General features: G+C 41.6%; 1 protein-coding gene and 1 pseudogene across 4 annotated transcripts in view; one reads left to right on the top strand and one right to left on the bottom strand.

Annotated features, from left to right (window-relative positions):
• The window catches only part of TPST1 (tyrosylprotein sulfotransferase 1), a 167,395-nt gene extending 150,228 nt beyond the window's left edge, over positions 1–17,167 (top strand). Inside the window, exons 4-6 of one of the 4 annotated variants that reach the window (XM_027126238.1) lie at positions 10,598–10,648; positions 14,096–14,142; positions 16,595–17,167. In XM_027126238.1, the coding sequence (XP_026982039.1) occupies positions 10,598–10,648; positions 14,096–14,113 (69 nt within the window). In that variant the 3' untranslated portion in view covers positions 14,114–14,142; positions 16,595–17,167. Of the gene's footprint in view, positions 1–10,597; positions 10,649–14,095; positions 14,143–14,456; positions 14,991–16,594 lie in introns of those variants that run through there. The other 3 variants (XM_027126239.1, XM_027126240.1, XM_027126241.1) reach the window with 3 other exon arrangements.
• Positions 4,517–4,641, bottom strand: LOC113630821 (uncharacterized; annotated as a pseudogene).
• Positions 17,168–20,945: the final 3,778 nt, after the last annotated feature.

Here is a 20,945-nt window from a genome sequence, read left to right as displayed (position 1 = left end):
CCATATTCTAGTTGTTAGAAGCAAGTCACTAGATCCAGCTCACACTTAAAGGAAGGGGATTACACATGTCATGAATACCAGAAGCAGGGATCATGGGGGCTCAGTCTCAGGGAGTGTGGCCACAAACACTTTTAGCATGAAAATAATTTAGAAAAAGTTTAATATTCTCCGTAAGATCAAGCCAGATTCAGAATTAGGCCTCATAACATGTCTGACACTTTCTCCTGTAAATTATAGAAGCTTGACTGTCTGAAACCTTTGGGGAACCCGTCATTCTAGAAAGTCAGGTTTCTGGACAGATTTGTCCCATTTAAGACCAAACCTTAATATTTTGGTGTAGAATTCCTCTGCATTTTGATGACATATTTCTTTACCTTCTTAAATAAATACTTGATCATAATTTAAATTTTCATTTCATCCAAAGGAAATTATGTGTTATAAAGAGAAAAATGCCCATCTTCTCTTTATATAGGATATAGAACTGTTGGTCCCTTTCTTAAAAAACTCAAGGCTTCCTGTCTGCCTTTTATAATTTCTGTGTCTTCCTTTGTTTCATTTGTCACTTCTCAGTTATCAGTACTTGCCCATTGCCTTCCTGTTTGCTGTATCTGATTGCTACAGGTTGAGACCAGATAACTTACGATGGTTAAAACTGTGTAAAGGAAAAGGGACCTAATGGAGGACTGGATCTGCAGTCTGCAAGTGTGTTAACGACACCCATTTTAGCTGCTTGGAGACTTTTGTTTACACCTTAATTGTAAACTATTACTACAGGTGAGGCTGTGGTAACAGGTGAAGTGGTACTGGGCATATTTGGTCAGCTTCTGATTAATCTTGTAAGAAAGCTGAAAGTGGCCTGAGGACAAGTAACAAGAATGATGCAGGGCTTCCCTGGTGGCACAGTGGTTGAGAGTCTGCCTGCCAATGCAGGGGACACGGGTTCATGCCCCGGTCCAGCCTGCGCGTCCGGAGCCTGTGCTCTGCAACGGGAGAGGCCACAACAGTGAGAGGCCAGTGTACCGAAAAAAAAAAAAGAATGATGCATTGCTTGCTTCAGCCAGTATTCAGGACCCCTTCTTTCTTGGGTTTTTGAAACTTCACAGGCAGCTTAGATAAATTCTCCTCCCTTCTCTAGCTCTGTAGCCTAGGTAGTTCCACGATTGAAGGCTTCGCTTATAACAGAGTTAATTATACCTCACTCCAGAAATTTGAATCTGACTTTAGTCTATAAACCCAAAACAACAAATACAATTTACTTTTCTATTTAAGTTATTTCTTTTGAAATGGTATACGTCACCAGCCAAAGCCTCTCAAATGGAAGCGTGCTGTCACCGTCACAAGTAAAAGCTATAAGGCAGGATTAAATATGCGGAGCTCACTTTTTTTTTTCCGGTACGCGGGCCTCTCACTGCCGCGGCCTCTCCCGTTGTGGAGCACAGGCTCCGGATGCGCAGGCTCAGTGGCCATGGCTCACGGCCCCAGCCGCTCTGTGGCATGTGGGATCCTCCTGGACCAGGGCACGAACCCGTGTCCCCTGCATTGGCAGGCGGACTCTCAACCACTGCGCCACCAGGGAAGCCCTCACATTTTTATATGCATTTCTTTTAGACCTTGTTTAGTGTTTTGCTCTGTGAGAAGATCAAGAGCAGTGTGGTAAATTGTTTATTTATAAATTGTTAGACACAGACCAGGAGGCCTGCTCGAGGGGGCAAGGGTGGAACTGAGAAAGGATTCCTTGTGGTATTCAGGCTTTGAGAAACTTCTTTCAGAATCGCAAAATGTTAGAGCTTGGAAGGGAGTGGTTAAAAAAAGAAACCCTTAGTCCTTTTCCCTCAGCTCCAGTGTCTTGCACATAGTTAACAATACAGCTAAAGTTTATGGGAAGTACACATCTCTCCTTATCTTTTTTTCTCTGCATAACATAGAATTCCTTTTCCAGTAGTAATGTGTTCCTTTACTTAGCAGCCTTATAAATAGTGGTTTCCAGCTTCTGCAAAGCTTTCAGCCACACGTTGCTCACATGGACCTCAGAGAACATACATACTATGAGTACACCCTCACCACATGTTTCTTTAAAACTAAGTACTATTGGGTCCTTTAATTTTAGCATCTCTTCTTCTCCTTTTCTATCTCCAGCTTTGCAGAGACCACCAAACTAGAGACCCCAAACCCGTTTGTCACCACTAAAACGTAATATATGAAGAGGGAAAGCTATTGTAGGAATAGTAAATGACTTCGCAGAGTGGAAGATAGCTGAATTTATATGCCTGAAAAAAGGGGGGATGCAAGCAAGCAGAGGAACAAAAAACAAGCCAGTTCACCCTGAACCCTACAAAAGTTCAGGGATTTGGAAACATCAGGTATTAGGGGAGGGGGATGAGGTCTGATACTAAAAAGAGAGAGATCAAAAGTCTGTGTAGAGCAGTTAGATTTCCAGATCACCACCCTTCCCCTCCCCTTGCAGAAGAAGTACATTCTCTTAGAGGGAAAATAGGGACATTAGGAATAGAGTTAGGGCTCCAAATTGAAAACCAGAGCATTAAGTGAAAGTCTGCTTTCTGAAAAAATAAATTATCATTAGATGATGCCTCAATTCTCTACCTCTACCCAGCTGAAGAATGCTGGTACCAAGGTAAGAGATTGTGGTGCTTTCTCTACGTTATTAACTACCCCCAAAAAAAGCCTACAAACATGATACATGGAGAACCCTGACCAAATAAAAGCTGGCTGAGGAAGTATACCTGCAGTTAGACTCAACCCTCATAAACGGAACTCTGCTTCATAGCCAAGACTCACTGGACGTTTGTAGAACTTCTCTAACATGAAAGAGACTAAAAGAAAGATAAAAAAGAACCTCAGAGGAAACAACATGTAAAGAGCAAAAGAAACGTAAATGAACTATAATTAACGTTCTTAAAAAGTAGAACAGGGACTTCCCTGGTGGCGCAGTGGTTAAGAATCCGCCTGCCAATGCAGGGGACACGGGTTCAAGCCCTATTCCGGGAAGATCCCAGATGCCGCGGAGCAGCTAAGCCCATGCACTACAACAACTGAGCCTGTGCTCTAGAGCCCGCGAGCCACAACTACTGAGCCCGCCTGCTGCAACTCCTGAAGCCCGCGCACCTAGAGCCCGTGCTCCGCAACAAGAGAAGCCACTGCAATGAAAAGCCTGCGCACCGCAACAGAGAGTAGCCCCTGCTCGACACAACCAGAGAAAACCCACACACAGCAACGAAGACCCAGTGCAGCCATAAATAAATAAATAAATTTATTTTAAAAAAAACAACGTAGAACAAAAAGACCAAGAGATGACTTGGAGAGGAAAAAAAAATTAGAGGCTTAATTCAAGTGGTCTAACATTTGACTAATTGGAGTCCAAGAAAAATAGAGAAAATGATGAGTGGGAAATTATCAAAGTAATAATTTAAGGATATTCCCAAGAACAGAAGGACATGCATCTCCAGTACCGATGAGTGAAGAAAATGAGCCTCATCAAGGCACCTTATCATAAAATTATAGAACCACCAGGGATAAAGAGAAAGTTCTTAAATCTTGCAGAGTGAAAACAAAGGTCACATACAAAGGACCAGGAATTAGAATGATATCAGCCTTGTCAGCAGAAACATGGGAAAATAGAAGACAATGGAGCAATGCCATAATTTCAGAGAGAAAATTACTATATTCTAGAATTATATAACCAGATGAACTTTCAGCCAGGTGTTAGGATAAGATAAAGACATTTTCAGACATGCAAAAAGACAAATACTGTATATTATCACTTATACGTGGAACCAAAAAAAATAAAGCAAGCTAGAGAATATAACGAAAAGAAACAGACTCACAGAAATGGAAAACAAACTAGTGCTTACCAGTGGGGAGAGGGAAGGGGGGCGGGTCAAGATAGAGGTAAGGGATTAAAAGGTACAAACTACTATTGTAAAATAAGTTACAAAGATACATTGTACACCACAGGGAATATAACCAACATTTTATAATAACTATAAATGGAGTATAATTTTTAAAAATTGTGAATCACTATGTTGTACACCTGAAACTTATGTAATATTGTAAATCAACTGTACCTCAATTTTTTTTTTTTTTGGATAGGGAAGTAGGATTTATTGATGGGCATGAGTAAGGAGGGGACAGCGCCAAGGCTGTCATGCGGGCAGGGCACACCATTCGTCCAGGGGCCACGATTAGGGATGTATTTGACTCCACAGCCTTCTGGGATGAGCTGCTTTTCTGGCACCATGTTTTCAAATTCATCTGCATTAAACTTAGTGAATCCCCACTTGGAGATGTGGATCTTCTGGCAGCCAGGGAACTTGAACTTGGCCCTGCAGAGGACCTCAAGCACATGCTCCTTGTTCTGCATCTTGGTGCGGATGGACATTATGACTTAGCCTATGTGGACCCTGGCCACTGTGCCCTGGGGCTTTCCAAAGGCACCGCGCATACCCGTCTGGAGCCTAGAGTGGGGACAGCATGCCAGTCGTTAATGTCCACTGGAAAGGGCTGTCTCCAAGGTCCCTTAGGGCAACCTGTACAGGCAAAGGGCTGCATACACTACTGAGGAGGCTGCTGTTTGCAGCCATTGTGCACCAGGCCCCCATGGGGATAAGCCTCAATTGAAAAAAAAGAAAGAAAGCGAAAATGGGGAAAATGGGCAAAAGATCTGAATAGACACACCTTGCTGAAGGAAAATATACCAATGGCAGCTAAGCATATGAAAAGGTGCTCAACATTGTATGTCATTAGGAAAATCCAAATTAAAGCAATGAGATACCGCTACGCACCTAGTAGAATGGCCAAAATTCAAAACACTGACACCACCATATCATTGTGAGGATGTGGAGTAACAGAAACCTCATACATTGCTGGTGGGAATGCAAAATGGTGCAGCCACTTGGAAGACAGCTTGGCAGTTCCTTATAAAATTAAACATACACTTACCTTGTAATCCAGCCATCACATTCCTTGGTATTTATCCAAATGAGTTGAAAACTTATGTTCACACAAAACCTGTACACAGATGTTTACAGCAGCTTTGTTCATAATTTCTACAACTTGTAATTTGTAAGCCACCAAGATGTCCTTTAGTAGGTAAATGGGTAAATAAATATCCAGGCAATGGAACATTATTCAGTGATTAAAAGAAGTGAGTTATCAAGTTGCAAAAAGACATAGAGGAACCTTAAGTGCATATTACTAAGTGAAAGAAGCCAATCAAAAGGCTGCATACTGTATGATTCCAGCTCTATGGAGATAGTAAAAAGATTGGGAGAAGGTAGGGAGGGCTAAATAGACGGAGCACAGGGCATTTTTATGCTAGTGGAACTATTCTGTGTGCTACTGTAATGATGGATACATGTGTCAAAACCCATAGAAAGTACAACACAGAGAGTGAACCCTAGTGCAAACTAAAACTTCAGTTAATAACAGTATATCTATGCTGGTTTGTTAATTGTAACAAATGTACCACAGTAACGCAGGATGTTAATAATTGGGGAAAACTGTAGGAGACGGAGAGGAAGTATATGGGGACTCTGCTTTCAACTCACTTTTTCTGTAAACCTAAATCTGCTCTACAAATAAAGTCTATTATTTAAAAAGTATATGAGGCAATTACTAACTCTAGCTAAAACAGCACAAATTGTGTAAGAAAATCTAACTGTGATATTTATATTGTCAAAATAATGAAAACTTACAGAATGTGGCTTTAAACAAAAATTATTGTATAATTTTTGAGAGACTAGGGGAAGGGAAGTATTACGACCTAATATCCTCATCTGTCATAATAGAAAGTCTGTGTAACAGAAGTGAACGTCTGAACGTGTTCCTATCCAAAGGCGTTTCCTCCCCTGTGTACCCAAGCCCATCTCCTTGTTTCCTATATCATCACATTTTGCATTCCAGCAGAATCTTTCCCATCAACAAACAAATATGCCTTTAATTCTTCTATCTTAACACACACACACACACACACACGCACACACACACACGCACACACACACCCTACACTTATGCCAGGTGCCCTGCCACTGCCATTCCATTTCTTTGCTTCCCTTTACTTAAAAGCTCGTTTTCTGTACTCCTGTCTCCAGTTCCACTCCCTCTATTTTTTCTTACATTCACTCCAGTCAGAATTTCACAACTACCATTCTACTTAATTTGCTCTTGTCAAAGTCACAGTGACCTTCACACTGCTTAGCCAATGGTCAGTTATCATCTTGTCTCCCAGCCTCTTTTGATACAGTTGATTACTCCCTCCTTGATATGTTTCCTTCACCTGGCTTCTAGACACCACTTTTTACATTTTTCCTTCTGTGTCATTGGTGACCTCTTCTCAGTCTTCTTTGCTGATTCTTCCTTTTCTCTCTGACCTCTTAATGTTAGAATGCCCCCATATCTCAGTCTTAAGTTCTCTGCTCTTCTCTCTCTACCCTGAGCACCTGGATAACCCAGGTATCAGGTATCAAGTTTTAAATACCATCTATAAGTTGATGATTCTCAAATTTATAGATCCCAGCCCAGACCTCTTCCATGAACCCTAGATTTGTATATCTAACTGGCTACTTGACATTTTCATTTATTGTCTAATAGACATCTGAAGCTTAACATTTCTGAAATTGAACGCCTGAAAATCTGCTATATCCAGGACCTTTCCCAGCTGAGTTGATGGCAACTTCATATTTCCAGTTGGTAGTTGCTTAGGCCAAAAGCCTTGGAGTCATCCTTGACTCCCCTTTGCTCTCTCACATTCCACATCCAGTCTGTTAGGAAATCTAGACATGATTAGGAAAAGAAAATCCACAAACGTACCACTTCTCACCACCTCCACCGCTGCCTCCTTGTCATCCTGTCTTGTCTGGATTACTGCTGTTGCCTCCGCACTTCTGTCCTTGGCCCTTTACAGTCTAAACAGAGCAATTAGGATGACCCTTTTAAAATCTAAGCCCCATCATGGTACTTAGTAGCCTCCCATTTCACTACACTGGACAAATTAATTTCTCTGTGCCTCAGTTGCTTCATCTGTAAAAAGAGAATAATACCTCCCTCAGGAGATTGTGGGATTCGATAAGGTGATAAATGTGAAACGCATGCTCAACACTAACCTGATGCAGAGAAGATAATAAAGTTTAGCTGCTGTTCGTATTATTTTTATTGCCAATGCACCCTCTAAATCAGAAGCCTACTTTTGTTTCCTTGTTGTTCTTCAGTGCTTGAGGTGGGAGGGCTCTGTACGAGCATTTGGATTCTGACTGCCTAGCTCATTTCTGTCTAGCAAAATCCTCAGTTCATTAGTACCAGAGATTAGTATGTCCAGAAACACTGTTCCTTTAGCCAGAGGAAATTCCACTCCTAACTTTGCCGTACTTGGTTTCCTGCACTAAATAGGAACTGCTTTGTCAGTAGAAAGTGTTCTTTTTGTCAGTACTGTAGTTCCTAACTTTTGAAGCATTTTTTCCCTAAAGGATAATGAGAGGAGACAGCTTCCCACTTATTTTTTGATTGAGCCTTTTGTCTGATGTCTTATCCTGAACTCCCCCCACCCTTTTTTTTTATTACATTTGTAACATCACATATTTAAGGTTTTGGTTTTTTCCCCCCTTTCATATAAGCCTTACCTCTCTGGAACTGTTGATTTCTGGAAGACACTTATAATATTTAATGTTCCCACTCGTATATTCTGTCATGCCTTACAACAAACCAAAAAGAGAAGGGAAAATTTAACAGATTTGCTAATAGTAGTAAAATGCAAAGAGTGTGGTATAATGGGAGAGTGCTGAGCCAGGGCCTTCTGAGCCTCACTCTGCCGCTAACTAGCTGTATGACCCCATGGGCTTGCGTTGAACCTTCTGCTTGAATTCTAGCAGAAGAGGCTAGCTAAGAGAGAGGAGAGTTGGTTTCTGAGAGGATGTGAGGAATATAAGAAAAGTTTCTTAGGGACCAAACCCACTAACACTGGAAGAGGCACTGGGGCAAACAAACTTGTTCTGGTTCGGTAAAGGAGCCAAGGCACAGGACCCTAGGCCTGAGCAGCTTATGCTTAGAGACTTGGAGGATGGGGGTTGGGACTCAGTTCCCTGAATAGAGGGAGAAGGAAAGACACTTGAGAATCTGGTAAAAAGCAAAAACAAAAAACCTATTCTAATGGCTTGAGCCCCTGCTTTGGATATAGTGTCTGCTTGTCCCACAGATAGTACAGACAGGCACAGTGGAAGTCAGTGTTAACATGATACACATACACTTCCTACATCAGAAAGCTGGAACAGTAATACAGTGTTATATGTCAATTATATCTCAGTAAAACTGGGGGGAAATGAAGAAAGCTGGAACACTCTCTGGACTGTGGTGCTCGGGTAAAGCAAACAGGATTCTGACATGCAGCTTCTTCAGGGAGCAGTTAGGCCAACCCTCCAGTGACCTGGGACTCTTTGAGGGTATGAAGGTTTCGAGGCACTCCTAGCAGCTGCATTGTTGTTATCCTGCACTCACCTCAGCTTCCAGTGTGATGCATATCTAAAGAAATATCTTATGCATAAGCCTCTTCTCTCTGCTTTAATTTAGCCTTCCTAGAACTGTAGCAGAGACCCTAAAGAATAGACCAGGTTTTAGAAATTGCAGAGAAAGAGACAGGAAAACAGTACATTTATTCTCTCAATCTCAGAAGGAATACTGCTACTTTTAGAAGTGGATCAGTCATCTTATGACCAAGTAAAAATCCTTTAGGTCTGTAGGCTTTAGTATTCACCATTTAGAGGATTTCTTTGTGCTCTGAGGGGCTACCCAGTGACTCTCTTCCCAATGACAATCCATAGTTTCTTCCTATAGTTTCTCGAGTCCAGCAGTTATCAAACTGTAGCTGATGGAGACTTTCTTCACTCTTGATTGATATGAATAGTTCCCAGTTTTTTTCTGTTGTTGACAGTGTTGAAACAAACATCTTTGCACTTAAAGTGTGTGTGTATGTGTGTGTGAAAGAGAGAGCAAGACAGAGCGAGGGTAGTAAATTCCTAAGCTACTGGCTTGTTTTGTTATTGAAGTGTAACATACATAGAGAAAAGTATCCAAGTCATAGCTCAATAAATGATCACAAAATGAACACATCTTTATAATCGCTACCCATATCAAGACAGAAAACTACCAGCACGCTGGAAGCCTCTCTCATCCCCCTGCCAATCACCACCACCCTGTTCCTCCCCAGAGTAAACAGTATCCCGATTTCTAACATCAGAGTTGTTTTGCCTATTTTTGAGCTTTAAAAGTTTTAAATGGAGACATGTGTCAATAGTATATTATTTTTGGAGATCTGGCTTGTTTCTCCTCATCATTATGTGTTGGGATTCATCTACATTGTTGGTTTAGTAGTAGTTCATTTTTAAAATTGCAGTATGGCATATCATTATATAGATAAACACATTTATTTATTCGTTCTAACTGTACTGCTCTGCAGTGCCACCTTTGTCATAAACCAGTTATCTCTAAATGGGGGTCTGTTTCTGGACTCTTCATTTTGTTTCATTAATATATTTGTCTATCCTCATGCCAAAACCTTACCGTCTTGATTATAGCTATGTTTTTTGTATGTATAGGTGTATAATATTCTATTATGATAGAATAAGTCCTTCCACTTTGTTCTTTTTAAGATTACCTTGATTATTCTTGGCCCTATGCATTTCCATAAAACTTCTACAATCAGCTTGAAATTATTCCTACCCCTACCCCTACCCCTACCCCTACCCCTACCCCTATCCCTACCCCTACCCCTACCCCTATCCCTACCCCTACCCCTACCCCTACCCCTACCCCTACCCCTACCCCAAAAAAGCATGCTAGAATTTTTATTGGAAATCCTTTGAGGAGAATGGACAGCTTTACTATGTTGAATGTTACAATCCCTGAAAGTGGTATGTCTCTCTATTTATTTGGTCTTAAATTTCTCTCAATAATATTTTATAGTTTTCTATGAAAACATCTTACACACCTTTTAAAAAACTATTTCCTAATTATTGCTGCTATTAGAAACATACTTTTATATGTTGAAAAGAGTAAGTTTTTAATTATAAGATTTTACAAGGTTAAAAGTATATATCATTTTAAGAACCACCTAATATTCAAATTATTATGGGAATATTGGGTACATTAAGAAAAGTAAAGCTGAATTAAATCCAGAGTTGTAAGGTTGGAGATGTCAGAAGGAAATCAGGAGGAGCCTATTCCTAAATTATGTGAATTCTGTGTTGGTTGCTGGAGAGAGAAGGCTTGGGCTTGCTTTCTCTCTCAGCTAAAATGATTGGAACTTGGAATGTTAGGATGCTTTTCTTTCTTCTTCAGAGACTCTACGCCCTCTCCCAGCCAGCCCACAAGTTGGGAGCACCCAGGCAAAAGTAGAGCAAGTGGGGTCAGAGTGAATAGGGATTTCACTCAGTCCTCAACTCAGGCTGCTTCTGCACTGACGGGCTTCCTTCCCGTTCTAAAACTTGCCAAAAATGAAGCAGTGAACCCATCCACTATCAGTCCTTGCAAGCATCCCAAAGTGATGATGACAGTACCTGTTTCCTTAAACTCATACTTGGCTTTGTTTTTCCAGGTCTATAAAGGAGAATTTCAGCTACCTGAATTTCTTAAAGGAAAACCTCAGGTACTGTGTCTGCTTCCTCCTCTTGATATACAATAAGATGGGCTCTTGCATTGAAGTAATCTTTTCAAAGAGATAAATCTATGTGCTGGTGGTAGAAAGACTGGCTTCTGCTGGGATATCAGCTCGGTGCTTTGTGACCACCTAGAGGGGTGGGATAGGGAGGGTGGGAGGGAGACGCCAGAGGGAGGAGATGTGGGGATATATGTATATGTATAGCTGATTCACTTTGTTATAAAACAGAAGCTAACACACCATTGTAAAGCAATTATACTCCAATAAAGATGTTAAAAAACAGAAAAAAGAAAGAAAGACTGGCTTCTGGTAATTGTTGGTTTTAACAATCTGTGTTAAACAGACTTGTTAAATTTAACAATTTAACACAGTTTGAATTTCAGAGGGCTCCGTGTCTTCCAAGAGTAGGGAAATACTTTATTGATAACTAAAATCTGATTGCTTGAGGTCGCCCACAAGCCACACAGTATTCCACATATAAGGAGCCTGCCTTGGTGAATCTGCTCCAGGCTTCTGATACCTAACTTGAAATAAAAATGTATAGCCACCCTTTGTTCTTATTACATATACATCCATGGCCTTTTCATTTTTCTCATTTGGAGCCTAGAAGACTTGTGAATACATTATACACACAGCCATTGACCCTCAACTGCTAAGTCCCCCAAGTTGGGAATGGATGGTATGAGTTTGAAGTTTATAACTTTTACTTTTTAAAAAATTAATTAAAACAGATCCAGAGTTCTCCTTGTAATGTCACACTGTCACTTACTTGGATTCCAATATTGTTTCTTGAGTTGAAGAGAAATAGGTGACGTTATGGCCGACAGGCCTAGAGTAGCCCAGAGTGTCCTGCATGAGCGCATCACCTGCCATTCCTATGTAGTAGTGGGAAGAAATCAATGACTACAGCCTGAGTCCAGCAGGAGACTTCCCTGTCCAGCATGGTGATAATACATGTTGCCTCCAGGCTGCTGCTATCAGTGATTAGCTTGTTAATAGGAAATGAAGACCCAGCTCTGAACTCAGTTTCTAAAAGTGTTCCGGATCTGGGTTGAGGGGAACCTCACAGATTGTGTGAAGTCGTGTTGCCTAAAGCAAGCCTAGAGCACATGGGCTTCTCTGTAAGAGCAGCTGTGTCTCACACCAGGATTGAAGGCTCTGTCTCCTCAGATCCTTGTCTCATAACAACCATCAATAACTGATACATATTACTTGAGTATTTTAAACTACTTTCATGGTATATGCTTATTAACATATATTTAATTTTAATCCATCCATTCATTCATTTATTTAAAAAATGTCTACTGAATTACTTTTATGTGTGAGAAATTGAAATAAGGCCTCAAGAGTCAGAGGAAAAAAAAAGATCTTCTCAGAGGAACTCTTTATCTGTCCAAAAGACTCTGATCAACTTCTGCAGACAAAGGGGCACAGGGGCCCTGAGCCTTGGCTGGGCAAGATGTGCCAGAAACCTGGATGGATTCGTGAACAAGTTGTCACTCACTTACAGGCTATGGTAACTGGAGCCAGAGAATAATCCAAGAGGGAGAGTCTTGAAGAAATGTCAAATCCAAAGGCTGTTTTGCATAGTAAGTCTGAAGGAGTCAAGAAAGGGAATTTGAGACTAAAACTAAAGGGACACCCCTGCTTCGCAGCATACATAAAAATCATTTCCAGGTTGGTTATAGGCCTAAATGTGAAAGGCAAAATAATAAAGCTTCTAGGAGGCAATAAAGGAGAATATCTTCATGACCTTAAAAGAGAGGGATTTCTTAAGTGAGTTATAAAAACTACTGATCATTAATTTAATTTAATTAATTTATTTAAACATCTTTATTGGAGTATAATTGCTTTACAATGGTGTGTTAGTTTCTGCTTTATAACAAAGTGAATCAGCTATACATATACATATATCTCCATTTCTCCTCCCTCTTGCGTCTCCACCCTCCTTATCCCACTCCTCTAGGTGGTCACAAAGCACCAAGCTGATCTCCCTGTGTTATGCGGCTGCTTCCCACTAGCTATCTGTTTTACATTTGGTAGTGTCTGTATTAGTCCATGCCACTCTCTTACTTCGTCCCAGCTTACCCTTCCCCCTCCCCATGTCCTCAAGTCCATTCTCTACATCTGCATCATTATTCCTGTCCTGCCCCTAGGTTCTTCATAACCATTTTTTTTTTTTTTAGATTCCATATATATGTGTTAGCATACGGTATTTGTTTTTCTCTTTCTGACTTACTTCACTCTGTATGACAGACTCTAGGTCCATGCACCTCACTACAAATAACTCAATTTTGTTTCTTTTTATGGATCATTAATTTTAAAATGGATAATTTGGACTACATTAAAATTGAGAACATTTACTTATTAGAAAGCATCATAAAGACAGTAAAAAAGGACACCTTAAGGGGGGGAAATTTTTGAAACAAAAGATTCATCAGTATAGAGAATTCCTACAAATAAATAAGGAAAAGGTAATAAAAAATTGGGCAAAAGACTTAACATAGGCACTTCAAGCCCCGTTCTGGTTAGTTTCATTTAATGTATCACACACATACTAGAAAAAAGCCTATAAAAGGCTTTTATTTAACGTCTAATACATGAGAAAACTGGAGCCCACAGAACTCTCAGGATTACATTTAGCTAGAATTCTGACAAAACTCAGGAAAGTGCTATACTTAAGATTATAGTCTTGGGAATTCCCTGGCGTTCAGTGGTTAGGACTCTGCACTTCCACTGCCGGGGGCCCGGATTCGATCACTGGTGGGGGAACTAAGATCCCGCAAGCCACACGGTGTGGCCAAAAAAAAAAATATATAGTTTTGTTATAAAGGAAACAATTCAAGACCAACCAAATGAAGAGACACATAGGACAAGGTCTGGAAGAGTCTCAGACTCAGAGTTTCTGTGCCCATTCCCTGTGGAATCAGTGTACTTCTCCCTCAGAGCACGTCAGCGTGATCACCAACCAGGGCGCTCCACTGAACTTCGGCATCCAGAGTTTTTACTGAAGTCTAAGTATATAGGCATGATTGATTGACTCATTGGCATGGAATTGAACTCAATCACCAGTCATAGTCCCCTTCCCAGAAGCTGGGCTGGCTCAGAGCCCCAACCCTCAAATCACAGGTTGGTCTTCCTGGTGACCAGCCCTCATCCTGAGTCATCTCATCTCTTAGCAGAAACTCAGGTATGATCTAAGGGGCTCATGAATAACAAAGACACTCCTGTTACCTGGAAAATTCCAAGGATTTAGAGTCTCCCTACCAGGAACGAGAGCCAAAGGCCAGTCATCTTCTTTATTATACAACAGTAGCAGACGGAATTCATTAGAAAGTCTCTGATCACAGCCTGCAAGCTACACCTGATATTTTGACAAGAGCAGTCACTTCTCATGCTAACCAACGTTAAAACATCTTTTGCTTCCTTCCACAGACTGAGCAAGTGGAATAACAGAGCCAGGAACCTCTTGCATACTTGAGGTGAGGTTGGGGACATTGCTGGGTCTTTGGGTTTCACTGCTTAGGCTCTCGGGAGGCAGCGCAGCAGGTGGAGGGCACAGCCCTGGGGTCAGTTCACCTGCTTTGGAATCTTGGCTCTGTGTGGCATTGAGCAAGTTACTTAACTTCTCTGTGTCTTAGTTTCTGCATCTGTAAAATGAGGACGATGTTAATAAGAGAGTGGTAGAATTAACCATGATAATGTCTGCCAGAAGGCTGGCACATAGTAAGCACTCAAACAGTGTTAGTTATTATTTTCAGTATGAGGAGGGGTTTAAAACTATAAAATATTTTAGCTGAAAGAAACCTGAAGGCCATCAACCTCAACCACCTGTTTACTGATAAGGAAACTGATCCTAGAGAGAGGATTTGTCAAGTTCACATCATAGGTTGGAAAAACCCAAGGCTAAAGAGCACCGTCTCCTGACATCCAGCCGGGGATTCTTTCACCACCCTGTACTGCTTCCTCTGTATGCTGGATGTGCAGATGTTTTTGCGCTAATATTTTCGGGAGTTGCCTGGTTGGTTTTTCAACCTTGCTGATGTTAATGCATTATGCTGTCTTAATGTTTGTAACCTGTGTTGTCTCATTGTAGTTAAAGGCTACAGTGTGGAGCAGGACTTATCAGCCCTTTCTATCTGAGTAATCATCAGGTGCATGTCCAGGGATACCAGCCAATTAGTGGCAAAGCTGGTTTCTGAACCTAGACCTCCTGACATGGCTGCTCAGACCTCACACCCCTATCCCACACGTTCTTAAGATTCTGTTTTGCTCTGAATATTTTGGTTATGCCTTAGATCATTTGGAACTTGAAAAGCTTTCTTTAAAATATGATTTTTCCTGGGAATTCCCTAGCAGCCAAGGGGTTAGGGCTCCGTGCTTCCACTACAGGGGGCAGGGTTTGATCCCTGGTCGAGGAAGTAAGGTTCCACAGCCGTGCAGTGTGGGGAAAAAACTTAAATAAAGTAAAATAAAATAAAATACTAAAATAAATGAAAAGAAAACCTATTATAAAAAAGTAAAAAATAAAATCTGTTTTTTTCTTATAGTTTTGTTTGCTGTTTTATTTTTATTTTATATAATAACCATGTATTGAGTGTGTACTCCATACCAGGTGTAAAATACCAAGCATCATATATATATATATAGTATATATATGATATAGGATATATTATATGATATCTATAATAAATATATATATTATTCATATACATACATATATGAATGATTTCATTCAAGTTTCAAACCACTCTGGCAAGTAGGTGATATTATTTCTCTTCTACTGCTGCGAAAATTGAGGTTGAATAATTTGATTTGAATAAGAGGTTTTTATGACTTGCTGTGTGCTAATAGATTATAGATAGAAAAAACACATGAATGCTGCTATGCCATGTCAAAATCACGGATGGCAGTGAGTTAATATTCATAGGTTTTAGGAATTATGATTGCCTTTTTTGCTAAGAAGCAAATGCTAAATGTAGACTTCAACTCGATGGGCATACAGGTATAACAGCCGTTATCAGGCCTTGGATAATTTTTTTTATTCAAAAATACTTTCAAAAGTATAGATAGGGCTTCCCCGGTGGCGCAGTGGTTGAGAGTCCGCCTGCCGATGCAGGGGACGTGGGTTCATGCCCCGGTCCGGGAGGATCCCGCATGCTGCAGAGCGGCTGGGCACGTGGGCCTGCACATCCAGAGCCTGTGCTCCGCGACGGGAGAGGCCACAGCAGTGAGAGGCCCACGTACCGAAAAAAAAAAAAAAGTATAGATAAATTCCCTCCTGGAAACATGCATACAGGGATTCATTACTGACCAGCCGTTTTACAAGACAGAATGCAGTGTCAGCGGACTCCAGCCTTGAGTGGCCTCCACAGCAGCATCTCATCCTTGTTTGCTTATCGAGGCTTGTAGGTGCCCACGTGCAATGAGAGAAGGACTCGGGAGAAGCTAGGAAGACATCAAAGCATCTCAAGACAAATCATAGTCTTTCTCTTGTCTTTTGGATCCCTTTGGCATATGAACGACAGTCACTGTGTTTCCTAAAGCTTCCTATAAAGAATCTCAGTATCCACTTTTTCATACTGAGTCAGCATGTTCGACCCCTGGACATTTGACGTCCCTGTCAGTGCCCCTGCAGTAGCTTCAATTGCAGATGACAGTTGCAGTCATTTAGAAATGGGCAGGAACAGCCCTTGCTTTGGCTGCCATCCTTTTGTGTTGCACATCGAAGCTACTGGCAGGCATCTAAAAGCATCCCAGACTGAGGGAGAGTGTGCCTCTCTGGTAGTCCTGAGGTAGCTGTTCTCATAATGGTCCATCCCCCTACCTGTCTACCTGGCTTGTGCCAGGCCCACAGCTGGAAAGGAGGCGGTGTCATGCAGGGGAGAACAAACTGACTGCATACCTGTAACACATTCTGTTTGTTTGCCCTAGGGAAGACTGCTGCCTTTTCAGCAGCAGAGAAGTTTCTAGGACTGGCTGTTTCTAGGACTGGCTGTCCCCTGCTGAGATCAGTGGAGTATAGGTACCATGGCCCGCATCTCCTTCTCATTTGCCAGTCTCTTCACACTGAGAGGGTGGGATGTCAGCACACATTCGGACCCTCCTGAGTGACCTGCTTCTTCCCGAGTACAGTGCTCTTGATTACGTGCACGGGCCTGTGGAGAAGGAGCCCAGAGAGGATGTGTGCTTTCTCTTAAAACTGCTCTGGTCCTTATCTTTTCTTACCAGATTCCAAACTTTGTTTTCAAGGGGAGGGTTTAAAGATGGGATTCTGTAAGCAAAATTGGGTAGTTTCATCTTGGAATAGGTTGTCTGTACATGTTCTAATGTTTTGTAGAACACTTGTACCTGTTTAAATGTATTGATGTGGATAATATTAAATATCTTAATTATTTAAATAATTCATTGTATTGTTTCTGAGAAGTTGAGGAATTACCACATACATTTACAACTTGATGACTTTTGTATTTTATTTTTCAAAATAAAAGCTTTAAATGTGAAGCACTGGTAGTTTACATGTTTTCATTACTGTAATTTCTGAGAAGCAATAAGACCTATCAGATAATGATCTGATAAACCAGTTTCTTCAGTTGCTGTATTTTAGATATTCCCCTCTATACATCATAATTTCTTAGTGAAGTTTTTGCTATAATTTATTTCAGAGAGACCTGCTACCATCCTTTTGTCTCAGAATCCTGTTCTTCTCTTTCCTTCTCAATTCTCTGGTCTCCATAAATTCTAATTCCTCAGAAAGACTTTCCCTGATCCCCTTCCTGCCTGCCTTATTCACAATATCACCTTATCACACTTTGCAGTTTTTAATGTTTCTTAACTTCTTAAATTGTCTATCTCTTATACTAGATGGTAAGTTCCTGGAAGACAGAGACTATGTCTTTTCTTGTCCATTTTTGTACCCCTGACACCTAGCAGAATGTCTGGCACATTGTAAGAACCTAGTAAAATATTTGGTAAATGATTAATCCTCCCAGACAGAAACTTCTAACATATCATTTTCAGATGAAGAAACAGAGGCTCAGCCAGGTCAAGCCACGTACACAAGGCCCCTCAGCTACTACCACAGTGGTGACCTGGTATCTAAGCCTGACTCTAGTATCCTTCTTTCCGCTCCACGCCCCTAGCCGTGTTCCCTTCAACTGAAAATTAACACTGCTGCCACATCAATCCTTTGTTCAGCACTGTGTCTTAAGTCACTCTTTTGTTCAGAAACCTTCTTTGATTCTCCGATGCCTCGCACATTACATGTAAACTGTTCTGTCTGCAATGTAGCCTCACCACCCCCTTGTGAACAGTACACCTCTTCCCTGTCTCCTTACACTCTGCTTTCTGCTTCTTCCAGATGCCCAGAAACCTAATCCCCTCTCCCCTCTCCCTGGGAAATCCCAGCCCTGTTAAGGGCTCAGCTGTTGTAAGTCCCATTTCTTGTTACTGCTCTAGTTACTGCTGCTCCAGCCTCCAGATAGCAATAAAATCAGCTTCAGCATAGCATAATTTGTTTTTGGTTTTGGTTTTTTGCTTATTTCCTGTGTTAGTCTTATGTTACCAGCATTGTAGGGAGGAGGTCACATATCCCTCTAGAGCCTATCAGAATGGGAGGCGAGGACATTTCTAAACTGTAACCCATCCTGACTCCAATACTCGCCCCTAGGTGAACATAAGGATTTTTATTCCCTACGCCTGCCCACCCCTGGAGACTCCACTGTCATGAGTGGGAATGTATTGGAATAGGAAAAGGGCAGAGAACCACCGCACAAAAACAGCTGACTCAGGAAAGAAGAAACCACTGCACAACTGGCCCGGAGAAGCAGATGCTGTGATATCTCCCTCCCTGTTGACATTCCCTCCTTCACAAAGCCTTCTTTCTGGTCTGAGCACATTTCTCTTGAGCCCTGCGAAGCAAAGCATTTCTGTTCCATGTGACATCTTAGAAGACCTGTAGGAAGATGACTATATTTGTGAGATGATGTGATTTGATGGAATCAAATGGAATTCCTGCCAAACAAATGAAAGATGCCTGGAGTAAAATTAAAAAATTGGTAACTGGGGAACTTCCCTGGTGGTCCAGTGGTTAAGAATCCGCCTTCCAATGCAGGGGACGCAGGTTCGATCCCTGGTTGGGGAACTAAGATCCCACGTGCCGCGGGGCAACTAAGCCTGCGCGCCACAACTACTGAGCCTGCACAGTCTGGAGCCCACGTGCCGCAAGGAAGGGCCCACGCACTGCAGATCCCAAGTGCCGCAGCTAAGACCCGACGCAGCCAAAAACAAAATAAATAAATATTTTTTAAAATTAAATAAAAATCGATAACGGAGTAAGGGACCAGGGTAGATGTGTTGCCTGTGAAGATCAGAGAGCTGCCCAGGGCCAGCACAGCCATGGCTATAGCCAGCGGGTGAGCCTGTGGAGCCAGGGAGAGGCTGGCGTCCTCAGTGGCTGCAGGAGGAGGCTGGAGAGAGCATCATCCATGAAGAATCAGAGAATTTTTAAATGAGAGAAAAAAATCTTAGTCGCCACGTAATCATTCTAGAAACATTTATCAACAGCTTCTCATTGTCTAGATCCTGTGCCTGAGTTTACATGTTTAAACTCATTTAATTCTCAAAATCACCATCTGAGGTAGGTACTGTGACTGCCTGCATTTTATAGACATTGGCTTGGGAGGCAGTACCAGCTTTCTAGACCAGCTAGTAAGTGACGGGATCAGAATACAAATACAGGCAACCTGGCTCCAGAGCCTACACCCTTAACCACCACTCTCCCTCTCAGTAATCATCTTTATACTAGAATAAAAACTTGTCATTAGCATTGAGTGACAACTATTTAAATACCTCCCTTGTACTTAGTAATTTGCTAAGAAGTATAGGCAGATTGCTGCCCTTGGGAATTTATGGTCTTGGTGAAAATCAAGAAAAATGTACAGAAAACAGTTATTTCAAGCTTATCTAACAAAACCTATAGTATTACCTACGACAACCTGGCTTAGTAGGTGATGGGTAAGTAATAGTCTAGGCAGGACTGCATTCAGTGTTGCCCCAAAATTTGTTTTTCTAGGGAGCTACTGATCCTGGGGGCTGTCTGAGCTTTTCTCTGGCAAGGTCAGTAATTTCAGCATTGAGTTCCCTTTCCTGATTGTTTGTCACTACCCAACAGTCTTCTGCAGGGAATTTAGACCTTTGCATAAAGCAGACCAGTCACTTTGTTATTCTGAGCAAAAGATCATTTTTATTCATTTTGGGTTTAAGTCCTAACAAAGCTCATCATTTGAGGGTTTTTTTTTGGCGGGGGGGTGATTCTGGCTAGACAGAAAAATAAATGACTTTGATTCTCCCTTTGGAGTTTGCTGATTATTACTGAACATCCAAAATTGAATCATTCTTCACAATAAAACCACTATTTTTGTTGTTGTATACTGTAGAAATGGCTGTGGTCTTGCCCTGAGAAGGAAAGCCTTAAATGCCCTCTGTTGGTCAAACATGGAATAACTGCTGAACGTATGAAAAAGTGTTAAAAGTTACAAGAATTAGGGAAATATAATTAGGGAAATATATCACAAAGGTGTGCAAAGCTTTCTCTACAAAGATGTCCGTTGCAATGAAGTTTATAGAAACAAAAAACTGGAAAAAAAACTTAACAAAATGCGGCGAGCCGCCTCCGACCAGCAGAATGACGAGTCGCCACACGCAAGATTCTTCTCGTATCACACTTTATTGGAGCACAGCTTGGTTAAAGAAAAGATGGAAGGAAGACACCGCAATCCTATAGCAGTCTGCTTATATAGGGATTAAGAACATGTGTCACTCTGTGATTGGCTTTCGCCGATGGTGCGACTTGTGAGCCAGCATCGGATAGGTCGCTACTTTAAAACCTCATTAGTATACTTAGCGCAAGCGCAGTGGCCACAGGAAGGATGATTCAGCTTACTTCAGCTTCCTGCTGCGTGGCAGTTAGCTGACCGCGCCCTACATCTCCCCCTTTTTTATTTACTAGAATCACCAAGCAGAATGTAGCCCGTACAAGTGTTCACCTCATGATGTGCTCACTGTTCGAGGGCAGCCTTCCGTTGGCATGTCTGAGACACCTTCCTGCGTGCAATGCCAACAAGGGCTGCAGGGTGCAAAGGCTGACTCAGAATAAGTTTTGATTCCCTATAGAGGTGCAATGGCAACAGGGCCTCTCCGTGCAAGGGCAATCCATTCGAATTGTTTAGGACGGAGATCCAGGCTGCGGGAGAATCACCTTCACTAACAGCCAAAAGTGCTTGAG

This window comes from Aethalodelphis obliquidens, unplaced genomic scaffold (assembly GCF_003676395.1).
Source record: "Aethalodelphis obliquidens isolate GAN/ISIS:26980383/991018 unplaced genomic scaffold, ASM367639v1 scaffold30, whole genome shotgun sequence".
In the NCBI taxonomy this organism is placed as follows: Eukaryota; Metazoa; Chordata; class Mammalia; order Artiodactyla; family Delphinidae; genus Aethalodelphis; species Aethalodelphis obliquidens.
The sequence above is the reverse complement of the archived record's forward strand: the minus strand, read 5'-3'. Positions and strand labels throughout refer to the sequence as shown.